Here is a 25,584-nt window from a genome sequence, read left to right as displayed (position 1 = left end):
AAGCTTATTCAGCTCTGATTGGATGGTGGGAGGATTGTATTGGCTTTCCCTCGAAGCCTCCTCGGAAAGAAGGAAGGGAGCCATCCGCCCTTTGTGAGGGCTTTTGGGAAAAGTTCGCCAAACCCGCCCGCCAGCCGCCCCGCCCCCCCGCAACCTCCACGAAGCCTCAGCCAGGGAGCGCAGCCAACCCTCCGGCACTCACAAACTTCCGGGTTCGCCTTCTTAAGCGGAAGCTCCTCGACTCGACTTCCGCCTCCCCCCATCTCAGTGTCCGAGCTGCTGGCCTAGAGAAGCCGGAAGCTACTCTCGAGCGGTTCGGTTGCGGCCCGTTGCCAGCCGGGAACTCCTGTGCAGGTCGGTGGGCGGGAAGCGGGTGGGCTGTCGCCTTCCCTCCCGCGGCCCCAGCACCGCAGGCAGGCAGGGCTGTCCCGAGCGGCCTGTAGGGCAGCGGGGGCGGGCGGAAGGCACCCCGGGGAGGAAGAGAACAGAGTGGCAAAGGGGCCTTGGAGGTCTTCTAGTCCAGCCCCCTGCTCAGGCAGGAGAGGCTTCGGACAAGGGACTGTCCAGTCTCCTCTCTACGAAATCTCCAGCGATGGAGCTCCCGCCACTTCTGGAGGGAGGCTCTTCCTCTGGTCAATCGTTCCCTTGGAGAGAGCTCTGTCACCAGATTTCTTTTTAATGTGTGCTGATTAGGGTACATTCAAAGTGACAATTAAGTGTTCTATTCTTATTCTATTCTTCATTCCAACATTTATTCTATTCTTATTCTACTCTACTCTACTTCCTATTCTATTCCATTCCATTCCATATTTCTTTTCTATTCTATTCTTCTCACTGTTAGGAAGTTTCTCCTCTGTTGCTTCTCCCCTTGATTAGTTTCCATCCATTGTTTCCGTTCTTGCCTTTGGAAAGTAAATTTACACCCCTCCCCCTTCTTTGTGGCAGCCCCTGAAATCCTGGAAGGCTGCTCTCATGCCACTCCTGGTCCTTCTGCAAGCATTCTTGGTAGGTTTTAGAGGGGATTTCCCTGAGGGGGAGGACAAATGGGATGCAGCTCCTTCCTGCCCTGGTCAAAACTGACCAGAAAACGCTCAGCTTGCAATGTAAATCATGGTTTACTCCGTTAACCCCATTTGGGGAACCACGCATTTTGGGCTGGATTCAGAACAAACACCAGACTTTGCATGTGTGCCTTTTCCAACCCCACGTGGAATATGGTATGGTATGGTATGGTACTTAGGAAGCTGTGGGTGCTCCATCACTAGAGATTTTCAAGAAGAGACTGGGCAGCCCTGAGTCCAGAATGATGTAGGGTCTCCTGCTTCACCTGGGGCTTCGACTAGAAGACCTTTAGTTTCCTTCTAACTCTTTTATTCTGTGTTCTTTAATCAGAGCCGGCATGAAATGGGCAAGGTGCAGAAGGCCTTTCCCCCACAATTTCCTAAGCAGGAGACTGTGTTTAGCCTTCCTTGAGACCTAAAGCATGAAGTATAAGAGTACAAAGCATAATACCCTACCAGTCCTTGAAACAAAATTCTTTTGTGGAACTTCAGTAGGAGCAGATCTCATGAATAATAGGATTGCCCGCCTCTGTAGTTTGTCGATTATTTATTTATCAAATCTATACACTGACCAACTCACTAAGTGAGTGAATTGGATTAGATGATGAAGGATGTGCTTTGCATCTATGTGCTGAAAGAGCATGTGTCAACTAAAGTTTTCCTACTGAAAATTGCATTAAGTAGGACTAGGTTGCCATTGTCTGCTTTCAGAGATAAGGCTGATAGGGAAAAATATTCTTTAATATCATGTGTGTTGAAACAAGCTAAAGCTAGAGCCTCAAGCTTTGGATTCAAATACAAATTTTCCTCATTCATTTGTTATTCAAGGTTATACATATACATATATGTGTATGTGTGTGTGTGTGTGTGTGTGTGTGTGTGTGTGTGTGTATGATATCATTCAGATCGTATTAATTTTTCTTGCAGATTAAACCTATATGCCTGACCATGCGGATATCAGCCTGCCCCCAGAGGAACGGGTCAGAGGTCTTATTCATATGGGGAGTTGTGTGGATGTGAATGAAGATGTTCCACCACGAAGATACTACCGTTCAGGTGTTGAAATTATCCGGATGGCAACTATTTATTCTGAAGAAGGCAACATCGAACGTGCCTTTATATTGTACAACAAATACATTACGTAAGAAATAAGCATTGCTCAATCATAAACCTCTATTCTGACAGAGCAATAGAATATCTTTGTGTTGCAAATTAGCTAGACATGCTGGAATTTGTAACAGATGTGACTAAACTTCTTACTTATCTATAGCCTGAATGAGTTTGTCAGTTTTTGCCTTGGCTTTTGGATCATCTAATTAAAACACATAAGAGACCAAAATTACAATTTCTCCAAAGTATTTTTCTCAGTTGAGTTTTAACTTGATGAATAATTGCCCCATCCCTGATTTAGGAAATTAATAAAATCGTCATAGTCATATTTGAGCAAGGCCACCCTCACTAAGGAAGAATATTTCATGTAAATGGTAAAATACCAAAACTTTCCACCATTTTCCCAACATTTTTTTTTCCAGATTAGCCATTGACTTCTAATCCTGTTGCTTTTTCTATTTTTATGATGTTATTGAAAGGTACAAGTGAAAAGCTTCTTCATTTATCAAATTTTATTTATTCAAGCTTGAGAAAAATACTTATTCAGATTATTTTGCTTGTTCTGACAACCCTTATATGTCAATGTCCTAATTGAAAATTGTTTTACAGAATTTACAGTAGCCTGAGAGTAAGAAATGAGTGGAATAAAGAGTTAGAGGGTCTTGTATTGTCTAAACCAGGGGTCTCCAAATTTGGCAAGTTTTAAGACTTGTGGACTTCAACTCAGCATAGCTGGCTGGAGAATTCTGGGAGTTGAAGTCCACAAGTCTTAAAGTTGCCAAGTTTGAAGGCCTCTGATAAAAACAGTGGGCGTCTTAATTTCTATAGCAAGAGTGTTAGTGGTCCTCATAAATGTAGTGCGTATGTGTGTGATTGCATTAAACAAATAGCTATAGAATTGCAACTTTGTTATAATGACATTTTTGTTGTATTTCTTTCAGTTTTGTTACATAACTTTTTAATCTGTCCCAGACTTTTCTTAGAGAAACTCCCCAAACATCGTGAATATAAAACTGCAATCATTCCAGAGAAGAGAGACACAGTGAAAGTAAGTGATGTGAAAGAAAGGGTGTATGGAGGGTCGAAGGGTGTATGGGGGGTATTATTGACAAGAGGAATGGCGGTGTTTATTGTTTAATGTTATATGGTGCAGGTTCTGTACAGTATATGTGTGACTGTACGAAAATGGAAATGGAAAATAAAACACATTTACAACTGAGAAAAAATAAAATAAAATAAATAAATATAAAAAAAATAAGAAAGTAAGTGATGCAAATGTTTTTCTTGTAATTGCCTGTACGTTGGCAATGGGGAAAAGTCAGTTGGCTGCCCAGGTAGTATGTTCAGAAGGCCTCTTTTGAGAGAGTCCTGATACGTTTGATGTACAAGTATGATGCTCCTCCTGTGAAAATGAATATCACTGTTTAATCTCACATTTACTATTTCAGCTTTGCCACTTGTTTCACGCTGGCTGGGAAGCCTCGGTTCTTCCAAGCAAGCCAAGGCAGCCCATGGCTCACTTTTGTTCATCATGCCTTTCATTCTGAATTATTAGGACATGCAGAATAGCCCCCAGAACAGTAATGGCGAACCTTTTCCTTATCGCCTGCCATAATTGTGTATGTGCGTGTGCTGTCGTGCGTGCACGTGTGCCCACACCAATTCAGTCCTTCCTGCCCACCTGCGCATGCACGCACGACCCTTCCCCAGCCTCCGGAGGCTTTCCTGAAACCTGGGGAGGGCAAAAACAGCCTCCCCTGTCCCTCTGGAGGCCCTCTGGAAGCCGGAAACAGATCGTTCCCAAACTTCTGGTTGGCTCGTTGGGGCCATTTTTCAGCCCCCCCCCCCCCCCAGCCTCTGGAGGCTTTCCTGAAGCCTGGGGAGGTCGGAAACAGCCTCCCTCGGCCCTCCAGAAAGCTGAAAATCAGCTGGCACACTGCAGCTTATGGCTGGTGTGCCACCTGTGGTACGTGTGCCATAGGTTCACCATCACAGCCTAGAATTTACCAGCTCCTCTGTCGTCCTCTGGCTATAAAGAAAGCATAAGCATCTACTTCTAGTCTGCAACTCACTTTATGTCATACTTGAACTGGGATTCTCCTAGTGAGCTTGAGCAAGCCAGGATCACAATTGCATGACACCACGGATCAAACTAGGTTGATTTTGAAAATAAGGATAATACTGTTTTAATTACTTTAAAAAAATGTATAAACAGTCCAGGAATGTATTAATAAAGGAATTCAGGGCAGCAAAGAGAAGCTACTCTGAGATTGGCTCTCAGCAAATGAACCAGCAAATGTGTGAAGAAGAAGCATTTCCCTCTGTTAAAATATTGAAGTTTGCAGGTAATAGTCATTGATCTGACTCAGAATATAGACAGAAGGTGGAACAATGTGGAGCTGAACACACTTAAAATAGTAGAGTTGAAAGTGGATTTTAGGAGGAAGCCTCCTGGTTCACCGACAAAACCGCGAAGCCCTTATCCATGCTGACATAAGCGCGGAGGACAAATCCACGCCGTCCGAAGCGCTAAGGAAAAAGGTGACCCTAGCGCGATGACATAAGCGCGGAGGCCAAATCTGCGCCTTCCAAAGCGCTCAGCATGCTAAACCTAACCCTAAACCAAACCCCTAAACCTAATCCTAACCCTTACCTTAATTTAAATCGGCTTTCTGAAGGCGCGCTGTTTTAAAGCGCCCTTCTGTCGCCGCGCTGATGATGTCGCGGTGATGACGTCGCGGTTTTAGCGACGCGGTTTTGTCGCCGCTATTTTGACGAGCGCGGTTTTGTCGGGCCACGAAGCCTCCTATCTTATCACCTCTTACTACGATAGATAACAGTATCAATAGTAGAGATCCTCAAGTTTCTGGGTTCTATAATCTCCCAGGATTTAAAATGAATCATCATTCCATAGTCCTTTTTGAGACTTTCCCAGCTGTGCCTCAGTAAAGGAGGCTTCTCAGAGAGGTGGAATGGAAAATCCTGTTTCTTTCCTTCCTTCCTTCCTTCCTTCCTTCCTTCCTTCCTTCCTTCCTTCCTTCCTTCCTTCTTTCTTTCTTTCTTTCTTTCTTTCTTTTTTGGAACGAGGCCTCAAATGGACAGACCCTGTGATAAGAAGACTTGCTCCTCTTTCCCCGTGTTTCAGTACCAGATTGGTGGATCCCATGAATTTCAGTGTGGAAATTGCTTAGAAACCTCTACTTTCTTTCTGTGTGTGTTTGTTATGGTGGTCTAGGGATTTTTACTGATAAGCTGCACTGTTCCGCTTCTGGTTCTGGTTCCAAATGTCTAATTTTGTGCTATTTTCCCCCCGTAACTCAGAAACTAAAAGAGGTTGCATTCCCTAAAGCAGAGGAATTGAAAAAGGAGCTTTTAGCCAAATACAACAAGGAATATGCAGAATACAATATACAGAAGGTGAGTAACCACTCTGTTGCCTTGGCTGCTGGAGTGCTTGGCCTCTAATCTGGCTGAGCCAGAAGCAAACAAGTTGGCTATCAAGCTAGCAATGCTGACCTGGGTTGATTCTCCTTAATGTCTGGGAATAGTCTGCTAAAGCTCTGAGGAAGCCCAGTCGGGACCTTTGGAGATGCTGAGAGAATCCACAGTCAAGAGACAAAATAAGCTGCATCAAGATAAAAAGTGGGTAGGGTCTTGACAAAAACTAAAAATGATTTAATTTAAATGTAACGACAGTGGCATATATTTAATGTGAATATTGTTTAGTATAAATGACGACAGCTGCTTAATGGTGTCGGGGTTCTGAATCTAAGAAGAGTTGAGCCTGAATAGGACTTGAATACGAAAGAGAGAAATGTGGATACATTGCTGAAGTCATGACAAACTATGTCCATTGCATTTCTCCTGTGCGCTGCTTGAGTAATCCAAGAATGGGTTAACTTTGTCCATTAGCCTAGCGACTGAGTTATGTAAATTGATGGCCACACCTCCTCTGACTGGACTAGTTCAGTTTTTTAACTCAGTCCAGCCTTAAGAGACGCAAAAACCTTTCTCTCTAGGTTATTAGACAAAAGTATTCATCATTATTATTATTCAGCTTGGATTCCCTCAGAACTCCGTTGTGTGACAGCTTCTGAATCTCTTTCGCGGTTGTGCCGACCTTTCCTGCATATGGGTTCGTTCCATTTCATTTATGGTTGCAATTGACTAATTGGCATTCCTAAAGTCTTTGAGGCCAGGGAACCTGTTATTGACGGCGTTACTGCCTACGGCGCTACTCACTGGAAAGGTCAGTTCGCCACCTTCTTTTGCCTTCACCAAATTGCTAGCAGTGATTGCAGCCTCCCTGAGGTCAGTTCCCGTAAGGGTCAATTGTTATCTAGACGACATCGTCTTCCCGGGGCCAAGCTTGTCGCGACCTGCAGCAGATGATCAACACCTTTGTCAGCTTCTGCCTTGCGGTTGCTTCAGCTGTCATGAAACGGGGAGGGAGGGTTGGTATTTGGGAGGGGTTATTCGATGTGCTGGAGGAATGTTCTAGTATTTACCAGATGGTTGGATTACGCATGCGTGAGTGCTTCCTGCCTGGACCAACGGCCTCGACATTCCATCTTCGTGATGTCTTTTGAAGTTATCTCACACCTGACACTTGAAGGACTTATGATTGGCCTGAGGCTATGATCCCAAGGGGTGGGGAATGGACTATTCTATATATCAATTGCTTTCGCGCCTAATTAAACAGACTTCGCTTCGCAACTGCTTGCTAACCATTTGTAATTAGTAAAAGTACTTTTGATTTCCAATACCTGGAATCTCTTGGTCTTTCTTTCCTAATTATATAATGGAGGGATGCTGACAAGAAGCGAAGTCTCTTTAAAACCCTTTCCAGGAGACCTACGTCTACCGTGAAGGGAGGAAATGTCTTCACCGGTCAGGGAAGAAGAGGGGGCCACTTGTGATGTGGATACCAGCGGGGCCGACCCTCCCGAACTTTCGCTTCACGAGGCCGGACCTCCCGACCTCTCGCTTCATGAAGATTTGTTTCAACTACAAATATCAAGCCAGCCTGATCCACCCCCCCCCCCACGGTGGTCCACTTCGGTAGGACAAAGAGAGGAAGAGGCAAGCTGGAATGCAGGGCTCACCCAAAGGCAACCCCGACAACGAACGCTGGAGACGGGAGCCGTAAGAAAACCCCAGAGGAGTGAATTACCTGATTACTGGGGACAAAGGTATTTTGGGGAAAGAGTTGGGGAAGATGAGAAAGACTGGAGGGGCTGGGAACGACAGTACCCACGCGCGGCTTCACCCCCCCCCCCTCGACCTGCTTCACCCCCTGTGGCTAGAGGTTTTGCTGGACCGGGGGCCCCACCTCCCCGAAGGCACAGGATGGCCAAAATCCCTCCCCTGCCTGTGCGATACAATGGAGATTCTGCCAGCCTGGCCTCCTTTATTATGCAGGTTTTTAATTACATGGAGATTTATGGCCGTGATTTTGAGACGGAGGTATGAGGGTGAGAATGGTTCTCCTATCCTTAGACGGCGAAGCGGCTACCTGGTCCACGGCTTTACATATGTCTGCCTCCCCCCTCCTGGGGGATTTCAATCGATTTATGGAGGCTTTCCGACGTCGCTTTGATGATCCCTTGACCGAGAAGCGAAGCAAATTGAAATTTATAACCCTCGAGCAGGACGATAGGCCTGTCACCCAATATATCCAGGACTTTCAATGCCTGTCCCAATACATGAGAGGGTGGGGCGAGGACGCCCTTTTGGACAAATTTGCTTTGGGGTAGATGAAGACATTTATCAGCAGTGTGTCAATCGCAATCTGCCCAGACATTTGACCACTTGGTTTGAGCACGCAGCTGACGCTGAACTCGACTTAAACAGGCTCTGTTGCGCCAAAGAGGAGAGAAAGAAGAAGAAGGAGAAAGCTTCTAAGAGCACCCCCCCTCCAGGCGGCAAATCGCAATTCAGACGGAGAGGCGACGGGAAAGGGGCCCCTTCAGTGCTCTCCAGACCCATAACATGCTTCCGTTGCGGGAAATTGGGGCACACCGCCCCCGACTGTCGTGCTAAATTACCCATCACCGCCCAACCCCCGCCCAAGCGAGAGGAGAAGTCTGGCAGAGCCTCCGACAAGAGGAAGAAGGAAGTTGCCTTCGCTGTGGACTCCAAGCCCCCCCGTTTCGGCCAGGCGTTGGAGGGAGACGCGGACGCCAACTCCTCCTCTTCTGAGGACTCCGATGACGACACATCGCCTCACTGGGTGAGTTCAAACAAAGGGCCCCTGCTAATCCCCATAGAGTTAAAAGTTCCCCCTGAGGGACAACCAGCAACCTTTCACGCCTTGCTCGATTCGGGTTGCTCCCGATCCATGATCAACCCGGCCATGGTGGAAAAATTGGGTCTCAAATTGCGTACTTTGAAAACCCCCATTGTGTTTTGCCAGATAGATGGATCCATTGCGGGGGGGGACGGACCCGCCCATTTCTTTACGGAGCCCTTGGAAATGAAGATGGGTTCCCACACTGAACTAATTTCTTTTGTAGTTGCGCCTGGCATGGACAGGCCACTAATTTTAGGCCTCCCTTGGCTCCGGAAGTGGAACCCTCACATAAATTGGCGGACAGGCCGCTTGCGCATTCGCACAAAGGAGCCTCCGGAGGGGGAGGGCACTCCTGGGAAACCTATGACTGACACTCCTGAAGTGGCCGCTAGAGGGCAGGAGAGGATAGATAGAGAGGAGAAAATTCCTAAAGAGTATTGGGACCTTAAGGAGGTTTTCAGCGAAAAGTCTTCCGACAAACTGCCACCCCACAGGCCTACTGACTGCTCCATTGACATCTTACCCGGGGTTAAGCTACCAAAACCCCAAATATATTCCATGTCACCCAGGGAGATGGAGGAAATGCGGACTTTCATTGATAAAAATTTGGAACGTGGCTTCATTGAACCTGCTTGCCCCAAAGTGGCCGCCCCGGTGCTTTTCCGTGAAAAGAAAGATGGCTCTCTTCATCTATGTGTGAATTTTAAAAACTTGAACGCCATATCAGCTCAGAATGTCTACCCGCTCCCGTTGATGAAGGACATGTTGGCCCAGCTGGGGAAGGGCCGCATTTTTACTAAGTTGGACCTCAGGGAAGCTTATTATAGGGTCCGCATAAAGGAGGGAGACGAATGGAAGACTGCTTTCAACTGCCCTCTTGGTTGCTTCCAGTTCCGGGTCATGCCTTTTGGCCTGCAGGGGGCTCCTGCAGTCTTCATGCAATTAATCAATGAGATCTTGCATGACCATCTCTACAAAGGAGTTATCGTATATTTGGACGATATCCTTATCTATACTCGCACTTATGACCAACACGTCACTCTTGTGCGCACTGTTTTGAAAAAACTCCGAGCCGCTGATCTTTATGCCAAATTGTCTAAGTGTGAATTTCACCAAACTAAAATTGACGACCTTGGATATCGCATCTCCCCTGCCGGCATTGAGATGGACCCAGAGAAGGTGAGGGCGGTCACTGAATGGGACGCGCCCAAAACTCGTAAACAGTTACAAAAATTTTTGGGCTTTGCTAATTTCTACCGTCAGTTCATTCCTTCTTTTGCTAAAATTGCACTTCCTATAACTAATTTGCTCAAGTCAAAGGGGGAGCCGAAACCTAAACCTAACAAGCCTCTGGACTGGACCATGGAATGCCAGGCGGCTTTTGAAAAACTTAAACGTCTGTTTGCCGCTGAGCCAGTGCTAAAGCATCCTGACCTGGACTGGCCGTTCGTCGTCCAGGCTGACGCCAGCGACGTCGCCGTTGGGGCCATCCTGTTGCAAGCCAACGACCAAGGTAACCTATAACCTTGCGTGTACACCTCCCGAAAGCTCACAGACACGGAGAGACGTTGGGCAGTTTGGGAGAAAGAGGCTTTCGCGGTCCGTTGGGCCCTGACCACGTGGCGCCATTTCCTGGAGGGCGCCTGTTTGAGGTGTGGACTGACCACAAGAATTTGGAAGGTTTGAGAACGCCATGCCGTCTCTCCCCCAAACAAATGCGTTGGGCCCAATATTTCAACCGTTTCAATTTCACACTTAAGTATATCCCGGGGGGGGGGGGGAATTTCATGGCAGATGCCTTGTCCAGACTTCCTCAATATAATTGCTCTAAACTGAGCATCGTCCAACCGCTCCTAGCGGCTCCAGTGGTCACGCGCCAGCAGACCCGCGCCAAAAAGGATGTGCCTCAAGATCTTTCTGACCTCAAGCTAGCGCTTCCTCACGACGACTGGTTCCTGAACCATCGAGACGAGTGCACTATGAGGGATGATCTGCCGTGGATAGGCGCCAAATTGTACATCCCCGCCTCCCTACGCCTCGTGGTCCTTCGTCGCGCACATGATTCCAGATTGGCGGGTCATTTTGGATTTCGTGAAAACTTTGCATCTAGTGAAGAGGCAATTCTGGTGGCCCTCGTTGAAAAAGGACATTGAACTTTATGTGGCCAGTTGCCCAGTTTGTGCAACCGCTAAAAGACCGCCGGGGAAACCACAAGGGCTGCTCCAGTCTGTCGCTCGCCCGGTTGCCCCTTGGAAGGAGATTTCTATGGACTTTATTGTTGAGCTCCCCGAAAGCCAGGGGCATACGGTCATATGGGTGGTCACCGACTTGTTTTCCAAGCAAGTTCATTTCGTGCCTTGCCACAAAATTCCTTCCGCTAAGGCGCTGGCTAAACTCTTCATTTCCCACATTTACCGTTTGCATGGAGTGCCCGATCGTATCATCTCCGATCGTGGTGTCCAATTCACATCTAATTTCTGGAAGGAGTTTCTCAAACGTATTGGCTCCGCCCAGGGCCTTAGCTCCGCCTACCATCCTCAGACTAATGGTGGATGTGAACGAACTAATTCCGTTCTTGAGCAATATTTACGTTGTTTCATGAATTATCAACAGGATGATTGGGTGGACTTGTTACCACATGCTGAGGTGGCCTACAACAATTCTGTTCATTCCAGCACGGGTTTCACCCCTTTCCGGGTCGTTTACGGTCAGGATTTTGTTCCTATTCCTGAATTGCCTCGGGACCAACCGCAGGTTCCCTCAGTTGCGGACTGGAGTGAGCGTCTCAGTCGTGTTTGGCCATTGACCCTCTCCACTTTGGACACTGCGCATAGGGCCCATAAGAAACAAGCGGATAAGAAACGCTCTCAGCCCTATGAATACCGGACTGGTGATTTGGTTTATTTGTCAACAAAGTTCCTGCACACAACGCAGAAATCAAAGAAGTTGGGGCCCAAATATGTGGGGCCGTTCCCCATTGTAAAGGTCATCAATCCTGTCTCTGTTCATTTACACTTACCCAAACACCTCAACCGGATCCACCCGGTGTTCCACATTAACCTCATCAAGCCTGTTCGGGTTTCCCAGCACATAGATGATGGGGAACGTCACTTCGAAGTTCGTGAAATTCTTGATTCCCGCAAGCACCGTAATCGCATCCAATACCTGGTGGCTTGGAAGCATTTTCCTCCCTCCCATACGGAATGGGTTGATAAATCCCATGTTCGGGCTCCCCGACTGCTTCGGAAATTTTATGCTGCTTACCCTGACAAGCCTTAATTTTCTCTCCCCCCCCCTTTTTTCTTTTTCTGTTTTGTTGTTTGTCTGTTCGTTTGTTTTTTTTCTAGGCCTGACAGCCTTTTTCCGGGGGACGACCGGATGTCAGCTTCTGCCTTGCAGTTGCTTCAGCTGTCATGAGACGGGGAGGGAGGGTTGGTATTTGGGAGGGGTTATTCGATGTGCTGGAGGAATGTTCTAGTATTTACCAGATGGTTGGATTACGCATGCGTGAGTGCTTCCCGCCTGGACCAACGGCCTCGACATTCCATCTTCGTGATGTCTTTTGAAGTTATCTCACACCTGACACTTGAAGGACTTATGATTGGCCTGAGGCTATGATCCCAAGGGGTGGGGAATGGACTATTCTATATATCAATTGCTTTCGCGCCTAATTAAACAGACTTCGCTTCGCAACTGCTCGCTAACCATTTGTAATTAGTAAAAGTACTTTTGATTTCCAATACCTGGAATCTCTTGGTCTTTCTTTCCTAATTATATAATGGAGGGATGCTGACAACCTTACAAGATCATGGCTTTGTACTGAACTTCCCAAAGAGCCACCTGTACCCGACCACGTCTCTTCTGCATCTCGGTCGGTCATCGATTTGGAAACGTGTGTTGTGTCCCTCTCTCAGGAGAGGCAATGAAATCTACAGTCCCTGGTGAGTCAAGTGTCCAATCAGAGGTCACCTTTCCTCGCAGTATTGTCCAACTTCTGGGGAAGATTATATCTGACTTGGATTGTGAGCCGCCCTGAGTCCCCTTTGGGGAAAAGGGCAGCATATAAATGCAATAAATTCAATTCAATTCAAATATCTTGCATAGACATTGTCCCTTGAGTGAGGTTCCTTGTGCGACCACTCCAGTGGTTTCTCCTCCCCTTTCAGAGGGCCCATACCAGTCATTCTCAGACCAGAACTCGCTTACTGACCAAGGTGTCCCTGTTCCTCCGTTGGTGGATGTCGTCCCGAATCCTCAAGGGATGCCTCTTCAAGGAACCGGAGCGGAACATAGTTACAACAGATGCGAGCCAATTCTGGTAGGGAGCCCACGTCCTGGATCGAGTGGCACAAGGTCGTTGGACTGCCTGGGAGCTGCGGAACAGCATCAATTGGCTGGAGCTACGAGCTATCCGCCTAGCCCTCCGTGAGTTTCGAGACCTGGTCACATCCAACCATGTGTTGATACTCACCGACAATGTGGCCTCCAAGGTGCATATCAACCGCCAGGAGGGCATGCGATCCAAATCTCTGATGATGGAAGCAGAACGTCTACACCACTGGGCGGAGAACCATCTGTTGTCAATCCAAGCGGAGCATATATCGGGCACCACAAACGTCCAAGCAGATTGGTTGAGCAGGGCCACGATGGATCAGGCAAAGTGGTGGTTACACCCAGCCCTGTTCCAAGAGCTCTTCAACGGCTTCGGTCAACCATAGGTGGATTTGTTCACTCAACCCGACAACATAGACCTGACGCGATTCTACACCAGTTTTAGGTACCGGGGGAGAAGCCACCAACGCCCTTCGCAGTCCTTGGCCAGAGGGCCTCCTTTATGTCTTCCCGCCCCTACCAATTGTACTGCTAGTCATCCAGAAGATTCTAGGGGGACGGGCGGGGGTACTTCTGGTCGCACCAATGTGGCCGAGGCATCCCTGGTATGCCGACCTTGTCCATCTGTCACTCTCGTGCCCATGGAGGATCCTGGACGATTGGATATTCCTCTCGCAAAGGGCCCTCATTCATCTGAACCCACAACTAATACAATTAGCCGTGTGGCATGTGAGCGGGCAATCCTGAGTCAACAGCATTTCTCTGACATGGTCATTTCCACGATCCAGGCAGCTTGTCGCCCGACGACGACCCGTATCTATGAGGCCTCCTGGTGTGCCTTCTGCAAGTGGGGTCGAGCTACAGATACAGATCCAACCAAGGCGACCATACCACAGGTATTAGATTTTCTACAGATGGGCATGGACAGGGGCTTAACATCTAACACCCTCCACCGCCAGATCACGGCTTCATCTACCGTGATTGGTGGTGGGCGGGATCACTCCCTGTCACAACACCCAGGGATGCGGGCCTTCCTGAAAGGTGCATCGAACCTAAGCCCACCCATGGTCCATCGTTACCCCACATGGGACCTTTCCCTGGTTCTCAAGGCCCTCACAGCTGCTCCATTTGAGCCTATTTGGACCATGTCCCTCTGGTTACTGACTCTTAAGACCATCTTTTTAGTAGCCATCACATCGGCTAGACGTGTGACCGAATTGGCAGCACTCTCCGTCCGGGACGACCTATGCATCTCCCAATCCGAGCATGGTCATCTTACGTTTGGACCCAATGTTCCTTCCAAAAGTCAACTCATGGTTCCACAGGTCACAAGAGATCACTCTCCCAGATTTCTGCCCACATCCGTCTCACCCCCCCAGTAACGGCGTTGGCATCACCTCGATGTCCGTTGTTCACGTGTGACCACGGCATTGTTCAGAAGGATGGAGGCCCTGTTCGTGTCTTTCCAACCAGGCACCATGGGGCAAAAGGCATCGTCCCACACTATCGGCTGCTGGTTGAAGGCGTGTATTGTCCTTGCCTACGACTGTCAGTCCTGACCGGTTTCCAGTTGCATCACACCCCATTCTACCAAGAGTGCAGCCACGACGGCGGCCTGGGCAACGCAAGCCTTGGTGGAAGACATCTGCAGGGCAGCGACCTGGTCATCGGTGTCACCCTTTATCCGCCACTACAAGGTGGACGTTGGATGGCGCGTGCTGCAAAGGGTAGCTTCTTCGGCTAGGGCACCAGACCAGCCTCGCTCCAGCCCTTGAAGTCTATTGCTTTGGCATGTCCCATGCTTGGATTCCTCAAGCAGCGCACAGGAGAACAACCGTTGACTTACCTGAACGGTCCTTCTATATGCGCTGGGAGGGGATTCCAAAACCTCCCTTGGTTTCGGCTGTCCTGGGCCTGGACTTCCATGTTTTCCTATGACATCCTGACTTACCTTGACTTCTAGACTTCCTTTTGCTTCTCTCGAATTGGCTGATCCTTCGTACAAAACTGAACCAGTCCAGTCAGAGGAGGCGTGGCCAGCAATTTGCATAACTTAGTCTCTAGGCTAATGGACAAAATTAACCCATGCTTGGATTCCCCTCACAGCGCACATAGAAGGACCGTTCAGGTAAGTCAATGGTTGTTCCATGATGGCTTAAACCAGTCATTTTATCAGAAAAGGGAGACAGGTTGGCCTGGCCTAATTGTTTCTTGATAAAGCCCTATTACTCTCCATTTAGTCCCAGCACCAGTTCCATCTCTCCTCCCTCCTCTCCCTGTCTTTCTACTTATTAAATTGCTTTTAGTGCCTCTTCCAACCCAGTTTCCTTTTGTGCATTAGCTTTTCTAACCATTTTCCTCCTAACATCGTCCTAACATAGTCCTTCGGGATTGGGCGGCATATAAATGTGTCTAATAAATGAATAAATAAATAAACATAAATGGAAAGGCAGAGTTAAAACAATGCAAACTGTATGTGTGTGTGTGTGTGTGTGTGTGTGTAGTCGGGTCTTTTCCCGTGTAAGATTGAGATTGTCTTGGCAACGAAATAGAGAAACACCCCCACAACATGACTAAACGTGACGATGCCTCACGCCTGTCAGACATCTGGAAACCAGCCCTGGTAAACAAACGAGCCCCACCCACCAGTCAGGCTGTTACAACACAAAAGAACAACATACACACAGCCAGCACCAATGTACCAATCATGATACAATCACACAACCAGATAAAATCAGAAAAATTCTCCACAAACACAATATCAAGACAGCCTTCAACACTGACCAAAAAATAGCTAACATCTTAAGAAACCCCAAAGACAAATTCCAGCTAGAAAACCAAGGATTCTACAAAATACCATGCAAAATCTGCCCTGCAACATACATAGGACAAACAAACAGGAGAATAAATGCATGCATCACAGAACACAAGAATGCAGTAAGAAAAAAAAGAAAAAAACTTCCTCCCTTTTCCAGCACCTTAAAGCTACAGGACATGAAATTCATTTTGAAGGAACCAGGTTAATCTCCAAAACAGAACACTTCAACAAGAGATTAATTATGGAAGCTATCGAAATAGGGAAACACCCCCACAACATGAATAAACGTGACGATGCCTCCCAGACATCTGGAAACCAGCCCTTGTCAACAAACGAGCCCCACCCACCACCCAGGCTGTTACAACACAAAACAACAATGAACACACAGCTAGCACCAATCAGCACCAATCTACCAATCATGATATAACCACACAACCAATCATTCCCCTTACTGAAACAAAGCCAGGAGGCACACACCCCCTACCAAGATTTATAGAAAGACGGCAGCTCCGACCACGCTTTAAGCCCAAAACCCAGCCTGAAGATGGCGAGTGAGACCTCGCCGAAATGTTGCCAAGACAATCTCAATCTTACATGGGAAAAGACCCGAATGCAACAAGACCAGTATATATATGTATCTGTCTATATGTATGTGTGTGTGTGTGTGTGTGTGTGTGTATGTATGTATGTATGTATATGTGTGTGTGTGTGTGTGTGTGTGTGTATATATATATATATATATATATATATATATATATATATATATATATATATATATATATATATATATATATATATATATATATATATATATATATATATATATATATAAGATTTTTACAACCCCTGGTAAGCCCCAATTATGGGAGGAAGCTAACTGCTTCCATCCTAGTATGCAATATAGCCCAGGTTCAAATCCCAGTAAGGGTATGGCTAGCTGATGAGAGCTAAATAGCTTGAAATAGATCTATACTAGTCTCCCTTTATTTATTTATCAGCACAAATATAAAAAAACATACATACACATATATATATATACATACATACATATACATATACATATACATATACATATACATATACATATACATATACATATACATATACATAATATACATATACATATACATATACATATACATATACATACATACATACATACATACATACATACATACATACATACATACATATATATATATATATATATATATATATATATATATATATATATAAGATTTTTACAACCCCTGGTAAGCCCCAATTATGGGAGGAAGCTAACTGCTTCCATCATCTGTCAATCGGCTCGTCACAAGAGTCCATCACGACAGAAACCCAATATTTTTACTGTTGCCTTTGTTATATATATATATGTATGTTATATTTATGCTGATAAATAAATAAAGGGAGACTAGTATAGATCTATTTCAAGCTATTTAGCTCTCATCAGCTAGCCATATAAATATAACAAATGTAACAAAAAGGCAACAGTAAAAAAAAATATTGGGTTTCTGTCTGGATGGTCTCTTGTGACGAGCCGGAGGACAGAGAATGGAAGTGTGACCTTCCTCCCATATTTGGGCATACCAGGGGTTGTGACTATATATATATATAGTCACAACCCCTGGTATGCCCAAATATGGGAGGAAGGTCACATATTCAATTCAATTCAATTTAATTTATTAGATTTATAGGCCGCCCAATCCCGGAGGACTCTATATATCACACACACACACACACACACATACTATATATATGGCTGCTTTATGAGCCAATTGCCCTAATGAGTTGAATTAACTAGTGGATCGAATTCGAATTCTCCATAAGATGAGCTCTGCTCCGCAAACCTTGCTCAGTTTTCAGCCAAGATTTTGCTGCTAGGGATGTCAGGGCTCCAAATAGCATCCAAAAGTAAATCAGAGTCCAAGGCAAAGTGTTGCTTAAAGTACCAATTTATTAAGAGAGCCATATTGACACATCTGGGAAAACCCGAATCTGAAAGCTTCCCGGTTTTCCCCACCCAGTTGAAAGTTCAAGATCCTGCCCATCATATGGTCCAATCTTCCACTGACATGCTGGCAGTTCCACCCATCCAGTTCCGATCAGGTGCAGAGGTGCAAAGACAAAGGATGACCTTGCCTTCTAGAAAGAATTTTGTTATGGCTATCTAGCATCTAACTCCGTACATTTCCCCCTCCCATTTTCCCACCATAGAAAATGCATAGTAGAAGAATAGAAAGTGTGGCAGGCCAAAGATCCAAAAGAAAAGATGGCTGCAGGCCAGACAAGGGAAGGAGATGTCCAAAGAGAGTTGCTCCCCCTGTCATTTCCCACTTGACCTGCTGACTCTTCTCCTTCCCATTCCAGAAGAAGCAAGAGGAGGCGTTTGCTCGCACCTTGGCCCTACAGCAGCAGCTGGAGGAGGAGAGGCAGAGAGTGGCCCGCATGAAGCAGCAGCAGGCCGAGCAGGAGCAGTTCCATGCCTTTGAAGACATGATCAGGCGCCAGGAGCTGGAGAAGGAGCGCCTGAGAGTGGTGCAGCAATTTGGGACAGCAACTCTAGGCACCTCGGAGGGTCCCTTAATACCTGGCGTGCTTAAGCCCCCCACCGACCCCCAAACTCTTATGTCTGCTGGTCAACCTTTGAGCCCCGCTGGAGGAAGTGGACTGCCAGGGCCACCCATAGTGGACAGATCGCTAAAACCTGGCACTTTGGGGAACTCCGAAAACAGTTATGTTGTGGAATGAATTTGGTAGAGCTTCTAGGGAACGCAGTGGCAGCCTCGTCAGAATTGCTCCAAATAATCCCCTCTCCCCGCACAATCCAATTCCTTTGGGGCAGATGAGGGAATGCTTAAGATTCCAAAAATTGATCTATTTAAATATACTAATTCTAATGAACTGGAAGGTTCTTGGCAGAATATCTGGGATTGCTTGGCATTTCTTTTGCCATTTGAAATCTCTTGTTTTCCAAAATTTAAATTCTCCCAAAGTCAAATCTTCTTGAAAAGTTATTCTAGGTGCTTCTCTCCAGTCTCCAATTGGCCAATAGTATTGTGTCCCTACACAATAGTATTGTGTAGATTCTTGCCACCTGCCTTCTGAGAAAGGTGGCCTGGAAAGGAGCTGTGGCCTCAGAGGCACCTATTAGAGTCTCCAGGTAAAGGCCCATTCTGTTTGCCACCCTGCTCCTTCTTCTGAGAAAACGGGGCGGCTAAGGTTTAGGTCATTTGGCCTTGGAGAGAGTTTTTCCACCAGGTTTGGCCAGGTGAGGCCCTTCACTGTTTACCTCTAACCAACTGGAGGGTCCTGGCAATAATACTGGATCCCTCCCTCATTCGTGTCACTAAAAGGTTTTCAGATTCACCCTCCCCCCCCCCCCCCGCCAATTTTCTAGGTTGTAGATGGTGCAGCTGCAGTGATCTGTTTTTGTAATAGATTAGTTTTACTTTTATTGAAAGTTAAAAAGGAAACTTTGGAAAAAAAAAACTTTGAAAGACAAACAACTGCAAAGAAAAACCAGAAAATCCAATTGCCTCCTGAAAAAGCACCTTTGGGACAACCGTGACCTGGAGGATGGAGGATCTCCATCAACAGTTTTAAAAAAACCACAGGAAATAGCACAAAACCACTTTGGAAAAAGATTTCCAGCACAGCTGTAGGTTAGATAATTATTTTTGGCAGGAGTTTGCTGTGCCCTGTTTTACAAATATCAAGTGAGGCTGCTAGACTCTGCCTTTTGGGTGGTAGGCGGAGCTTATGAGGAACAAAATTGTCTCTTACCTGGCAAATCAGCACATTGGGGCTGGCTAGGCTGGGACTCCGCTTTTTCCACCATGTGACTTTGCTCTTTCCTTCCAGGCGCAGTTATAGATGGTCTTCGCCACATTGTTGTCTCCAGCGATCTGTGCCATAAATTTCTGCAGTTGGCAGATGCAAATACAGCCAGAGGTGTGGAGACGTGTGGGATCCTTTGTGGGAAGCTGGTAAGGTGATGGCATAAATCCTAAATCCATAAAGTTCTCCCAAATGATAACTTGATTTTTTGGAAATCCCCTAAACAGGAATGGGTCTCACCATTCATCTTTGAAGGGAGTTTGCAAAGATACGAGACAGAAGCAGGCCCAAGTAGTCAGAATATAAGGTTATATTTTGGTCCTGTTACTTTTAGAAACTGTTGCCTTTCATAATGGATTTTTGTAATTTAAGTCTGACTCATGATTACACATTATTATTCAGGAGTTCCTAATTTATTTAGGCACAGAGTGAATTGCAAATGGTAAGAAATTTGCCCTGTAAGTTCAGGGAAAACACCAAGATACAAAAAAGAGGCTGAGACTCTAGAAAGAATGTAGAGAAGAGCAACAAAGCTGATAGAGTTCCAACCGAGAATTAAGGAGAAATTTCCTCACAGTTGGGACAATTGGTGGAACAGCTTGCTTTCCAAGGTGGTGGGTGCTCCATCACTGGAGGTTTTTAAGAAGAGACTGGACAGCCTTTTGTCCAGAAGTGTTCCTGTAAATGGCGCCTCATGCGCACTCAAGTGCCCACCCCTCACATAAATGGAGGTGTACACACATGTGCAGGCGCCTGCCACTCACAGAAGTGTTTCCTGTCCCCCTCCCTCGCTGCTCTGCAAAGCCGGAAAGGTTGGGGACCACTGTGTTAGGGGATGCCTGCCTATCAACCATTTATCTGAAAAAGCTATTTGTTGATCCCCCCCCGCCCCCAATGACACTTGGCCTTGTTTCTCTCCCCCGTCAGATGAGGAATGAATTCACAATAACCCACGTCATTGTTCCTAAGCAGCACGGAGGCCCCGACTACTGCAACACCGAGAGTGAGGAGGAGCTCTTCCTCATCCAGGACCAGAACAGCCTGATCACCTTGGGATGGATCCACGTAAGCCTCCTTCCAGGCTCCCAAAGCTGCCTACGGAGGAGCCTCTTGATGCCCCCAGAGAGAATGGCTCCAGGGCAGAGGAAGAACCTGGGGGCTGCACAGCCTCTTCCTGGACGCTTCTTCCGGGTGTCTGTGCTGGCCCAAGGGGCTTCTCTCTCTCTCTCTTGACTGGCCTGGTCTTCTCTCCCAGAAGCTTCTCCTTCAAGGGCGGAGGGTCTCCAGCCAGATTGCCTGGGGGTCTTCCAGTAGAGGCCATTTGCATGAACTTCTACAAAGATGAACAAGAAAAGGCGGACTTCTGCAAGCTGTGATCAACGTTCCCATAAGTAGGGGAAACTCCTGTGAGTCTTGCAGCTTCTCCCCACTCAGGAGTCCTCTTATGGGAATGTTGATCACAGCTTGCAAAAGCTGCCTTTCCTTGTTCATCTTTCTAGAACTTCATGTTTTCCACAATTTGGATCTTTTCCCCTCACTATATACGAAAGCTATCTGTAAACAGGAATGCCCAGGTGTCTCAGAATTGTACACAAAAGTATATTTTTGAGAACAAAAAACAGCAATAGATTAAGGAACACTGCTTAAAAATGCTTATCTCCAGAAAGTACAGAAGAAAGAAAATTGTTCGGCCTTTTAAAAAACAGAATGGAAAAATGCCCTGATTCTAGCTTCATTTTAACATTTGCCCTGTTCTTTTTCTTCCCTTAGACTCATCCTACTCAAACGGCTTTCCTTTCCAGTGTGGATTTGCACACTCATTGCTCCTATCAAATGATGCTGGCAGAGTCTATAGCTATCGTTTGTTCACCGAAGTATCAAGAGTAAGTTACTGGATGGTGTATATCTCAATCTGGTTGTGAGATTGAGTCAGATCACAGGGTTGCATTTGGCACTACAGATCTCTCACATCCTAGACACCAACTGTTTCAATTCCTCCTCTTGCGATGGCACTACAGGGCACTGCATGCCAAAACAACCAGACACAGAAGATTTTTCCCTTTGCACCATCAATCTGCCATACTCCTAATTCTCTCAGTGCTGTCTAATGTCTGTGTGTATTTCCCCATATAGTATGCACTATTACCACTTAACCTTGTTATTATCTTCTTCACTTCCTACCACCTTATTGGGATGATTGATGATGATGGTAATGATTCTGTTGCTTTGCATGTATACTGAGAGCTACTGCACCGGAAATAGATTCCTTGTGTATCCAATCACACTTGACCAATAAAATCCTATTCTATTCTATTCTATTTTATTCTATTCTATTTTCTCTTCTCTTCTGGTTCCTGCTTCTGCCTATTTTATTCTATTCCTATTCCATCTTATTCTATTCTTCCCAATATTCTATTCTATTTATTCTAATATTCTGTTCTCTGTTCTCTATTCTTTCATTATTCTATTCTCTATTCCATTCCTTTCCAATTCCCTATTCCTATTCTTCTGTACTCTATTCTATTCCTATTGCTTTAAGGGGCAAGCACCACATTTCAGAGGCACTCTGTGCCTCCCTGAATAACTAATGAAGTTGGGGAAGATTGTGATTCAGAGGGAGCCCAGCTCAATTTAAGCAGCTCATTAGTGAGCCTAGTTTTGTTCAAATCCTATGCAAATTCCATTTCTGTTCCAGTCTACCTGTTGGGGAAAACTTAGCCGAAATCGAGAAGGTTGGCAGCCCAGAAGGGCAAAGTGTAAAGAATGGTCCCTATTGCAGATAAACGGGGTTGTGGTTTTGTAGGTAGAAGGGGTTTTTTCAGTTTTAGAGCGGTTTCTTCAAGGTACAGCTCTCCTCCTCTCTTCTTCTGAACTCAATGCTATCCTTGGCCCCGAGGCCATTGGCAGTGTTTGGGGCCAGCTGATTCTGTCCACCATTACTGTTTTTTTTTAGGACTGGATTCTTTAAACTGACAGACCATGGGATGGAGGAGATCTCTTCCTGCAGACAAAAAGGATTCCATCCCCACTGCAAGGATCCTCCTCTCTTTACTGTAAGTAGCTGAGAGAAGCTGGGCCCTTCCACTTGCAGCTGCTTCTCAAGGCTCCATCTGGAAGTCCAGGGAGAAGGTCTTTCCACAGACGTGACTCGGAAGGCGGGGCGAGTCCATCCTGCCTTAACAGTTGCCCTTCTTCTGGTGTTTGGGAGGAGGTGTTTCTCCCCTTAGTTGTAGGATTTGGTTCTTTTTACTATACTTCATTCAGTGTTGTTGTGGAGTTGGACAGCCTGACACATTTTCAAAATAAATAAAGCCGTGGGATATTAATGGCAAAATGCTCTCAGCTCGTTCCTGTCAGAAAACAACCTTTTTCCATCTCTTCTAGCCTCCTCTCTAAATTTTCTACCTCCAAAGCTTCCTAAAAATGTGTCCAACGGCCGTAGATTTGACTCCAAATCAAAGTGCTTTTAGGAAGTGTCCCCCCCCCCTCAATAGCAATAAGAAACTAGCTCTGATATGTCAGTAAATAAACATCTCAGATTATTTTATCTGGAGCTAAACTGGGCCAACCGGACATACATTTCAACAGCTGGTCAACCACCAGGCATCCTCTTCCCTTGACTTTGATATTTTCTTTGTTTCATGTTTGATTTTCTGTCTGCTTCTCTGAGTATGAAGGAGTAAATCTCAGAGTAAGTTGCATATGCCTGAACTTGGCAGCCAGTGAGGAGGACAAACAGTCACCCACTCTCTTGGGTAAGCGTCTCATAAAATGTTTAGCCAATTCTAAATTCTAGGACCCACAAGTGTGCCACAATTTATTTATTTGTTATGTCAGATTAGGTGGCTACCCATCTCCTACCCATGGCTTTGGGCAGCTCATCATTTTAAAAAAACACCAAAGAACTAAAAGCAATATACACAAGCTACACAATCAGGCACTGAGGTAAAAGAAACCACCAGCAACCATCAGTGCAACCATTGTACAGGCTCCAGCACGCACCCATATCCCCAAGCCCAGTGGTAGAAGGGGGTCTTTTAAGACATGCCCCCAACCCAGTAGGGCAAGGGCCAACCAAATCCCTCCCAATGGGGATGTTCTAAAGGGCAGGCCCCGGGACGCAGAGGCTTCTTCCTGGGCCTGCCAGATCCCATTCTGCAGGTCCTCCCCGTGCTTTAGATTGGAACTGGGATAACAGTGGCAGCCAATTCAACTGGTAGAGCAGAGGTGTTAACTGTTCTGATGGAGAAGCAGACACAACTGCTGGGCCTCTGCGCTCTGCTTCAGCTCTAGCTTCTAGAGGCTGCACAAGAGACATCATGCGTGTCTCTGAACAGAGCACCTCCCAGTCTAGGAACAGGTGCAGCTGGCCCATTACACCAAGTTACACAAAGGCCCTGCTGGCCACAGCTGCCACTTCCTCAGACAAAAGCCACGAGTCCAGGAATATTTGGGGCAGCCCCACTCCATCCAGAACAAGAGCTGGAAGGTCCCTGGAAGCAGGGGTCCTAAACACCCCAGGCCCTCAGTCATTCTGGGGCTGAGCTGAAGCTGCTATTTCCCATCCAAGCCTCCAAAGGCCAAAGCAGGATCCCTTGGAGGGTCTGGGAGGGAAATGCAAAGCTGGGTGTCGTCTTCGTGCCTCATCCAGTGCTGTTGAGCGACCTTCCCCAGAGGCTTTGGATAGTGGTTAAATTAGAATAAGGGGAGTACGGCAACCCTCTTCCTCCTCACCACTGACTGACTGGAACTGGCTGCAGAGGAGAGAAGAGAACCAGGACAACACAATCCCCCCCGCCCCACTTCCAGCCTCGGGAGCCAATGCGAAGGACGCCATGGTTGGTGGTATCCAAAGCTGTCAAGAGGCTAAGAAGCCCTTTCCAATCCCGCCTGAAGGACACGGCCCCTGCTTTTCTTCCACCCCGGCCTGAATACAGACCAAAAGGGCTCCAGATCATCTGCTGCTTCCAGGATTCTCTGGAGCTGCTGCATGACCATCTTCTCAACAACTTTCTCTGGGAAGGAAATGTTGAAAATTGGACAAAAAGGGTCCGGAAAGTCAGGCCTAAGGCAGCATCTACGGAGCAGGCAAACAGCATCTTTTTAGGCAAAGGGCGAGACAGCCGTGTCTTCGAGGGAGAATTCATTCATTCTGTTTCTACTTTCTTCCAAACTGTCATGGTTTTCTTTTTTCTCTTTCAGACTTGCAACCATGTGACGGTCACGGAAGCAGAAGTGACGGTGCTGGACCTTCGATGAAGCTACCTTTGTATCTCTTATCAGCTCTTCCTGTCCTCCTCAAAGCTAATTTTCGGTTGCTTCTCTCACTTTCTGTGCAGTGATCCCCAGAATCATACCTGTAACACAGCAAAGGAATTTTTTCCTTCTCTTTGATCACATATGAATAATAATTTGGGGCATCGCTGAGAATCACTAAAGCAAAATTATAAACTAAAATTAACCCTAATGCCCTCAATAACGGCTCATCTTGGCTGCCGACTGAGGTTTCCCAACAAACCAGAAGACACACACAGAGGCACAGACAAAGAGGAACAATTCTTGGAAGTCTGTGGCTTGACTCTGGGAACATCCATCCTTCTTATATTAAGATTGACTCTCGCACATTCTTGGGAAACATCCATCCTATCAGTGGGTTGGAATTCTTACGCTCAACTGTGCTGTGCCAAAATTTTGACTTCAGTGAGCAGTAATAAAGCAAGTTTTGTGCTGAAGGAAGTGCCCACCAAGAAAATCAGGCTATTGTCTATTGGTTTTAGATGGCTCTTCCCTAGATCAGTGGTCCCCAACCTTTCCAGTTTTGTGGATGTGTGGGGGGGAATGGTTCCATGTGAGCAGTATGGCTCGCTTGCCACAGCCTGGGGGTTAGTGCCCTGGATAATGGCGCCTTGTTCCAAGGGAAGAGTTCATGTGTTTAAGAAGAGAGAATCAAAGAAGTTTCTAGAAATAACTAACTAGGGGTTTTTTTGTTACCAATATCTCCCTTTTTAGGAATTTGCATTTTACCAAAATGTTTCAATCTAAATTTAATTTTTCTACAGCGGGGCTTTTAAAGCCTTTGAAGGACTAAACTAAACTATCCTGTGTAGCCCAAGTGCAGAAAAGGATGAGATATC

General features: G+C 46.4%; 1 protein-coding gene across 3 annotated transcripts; it reads left to right on the top strand.

Moving 5' to 3' along the window:
• The first annotated feature begins 217 nt into the window (after positions 1-217).
• On the top strand, positions 218-25,182 carry STAMBP (STAM binding protein). 3 transcript variants are annotated; one of them, XM_087706016.1, is made up of 11 exons: positions 218-354; positions 1,989-2,202; positions 3,144-3,219; positions 5,493-5,588; positions 17,981-18,344; positions 19,475-19,599; positions 20,378-20,515; positions 21,221-21,333; positions 22,404-22,503; positions 24,653-24,751; positions 24,805-25,182. In XM_087706016.1, the coding sequence occupies exons 2-10, from the start codon at positions 2,000-2,002 to the stop codon at positions 24,707-24,709; spliced, it is 1,272 nt and encodes a 423-aa protein (XP_087562142.1). In that variant the 5' UTR covers positions 218-354; positions 1,989-1,999; the 3' UTR covers positions 24,710-24,751; positions 24,805-25,182. The 3 variants fall into 3 exon arrangements, with proteins under 3 accessions (XP_087562142.1, XP_087562140.1, XP_087562141.1); XM_087706014.1 differs by having other exon boundaries at positions 24,653-25,182; XM_087706015.1 differs by lacking the exon at positions 218-354 and adding an exon at positions 798-1,005 and having other exon boundaries at positions 24,653-25,182.
• Positions 25,183-25,584: the final 402 nt, after the last annotated feature.

The sequence above is a fragment of the Thamnophis sirtalis genome, unplaced genomic scaffold (genome assembly GCF_051295495.1).
Source record: "Thamnophis sirtalis isolate CommonGarterSnake01/CBP01778 unplaced genomic scaffold, rThaSir2_p1.2 scaffold_2, whole genome shotgun sequence".
NCBI classification, from domain to species: Eukaryota; Metazoa; Chordata; class Lepidosauria; order Squamata; family Natricidae; genus Thamnophis; species Thamnophis sirtalis.
This window is presented reverse-complemented; position numbering and strand designations above follow the sequence as displayed.

Coding starts and splice junctions, on each gene's coding strand:
- STAMBP (XM_087706016.1), top strand. CDS start 2,000: ATGCCTGACCATGCGGATATCAGCCTGCCCCCAGAGGAACGGGTCAGA. Junction 18,345..19,474: donor TTTGGGGAACTCCGAAAACA/GTTATGTTGTGG, acceptor CTTTCCTTCCAG/GCGCAGTTATAGATGGTCTT. Junction 20,516..21,220: donor TCACCTTGGGATGGATCCAC/GTAAGCCTCCTT, acceptor TTCTTCCCTTAG/ACTCATCCTACTCAAACGGC.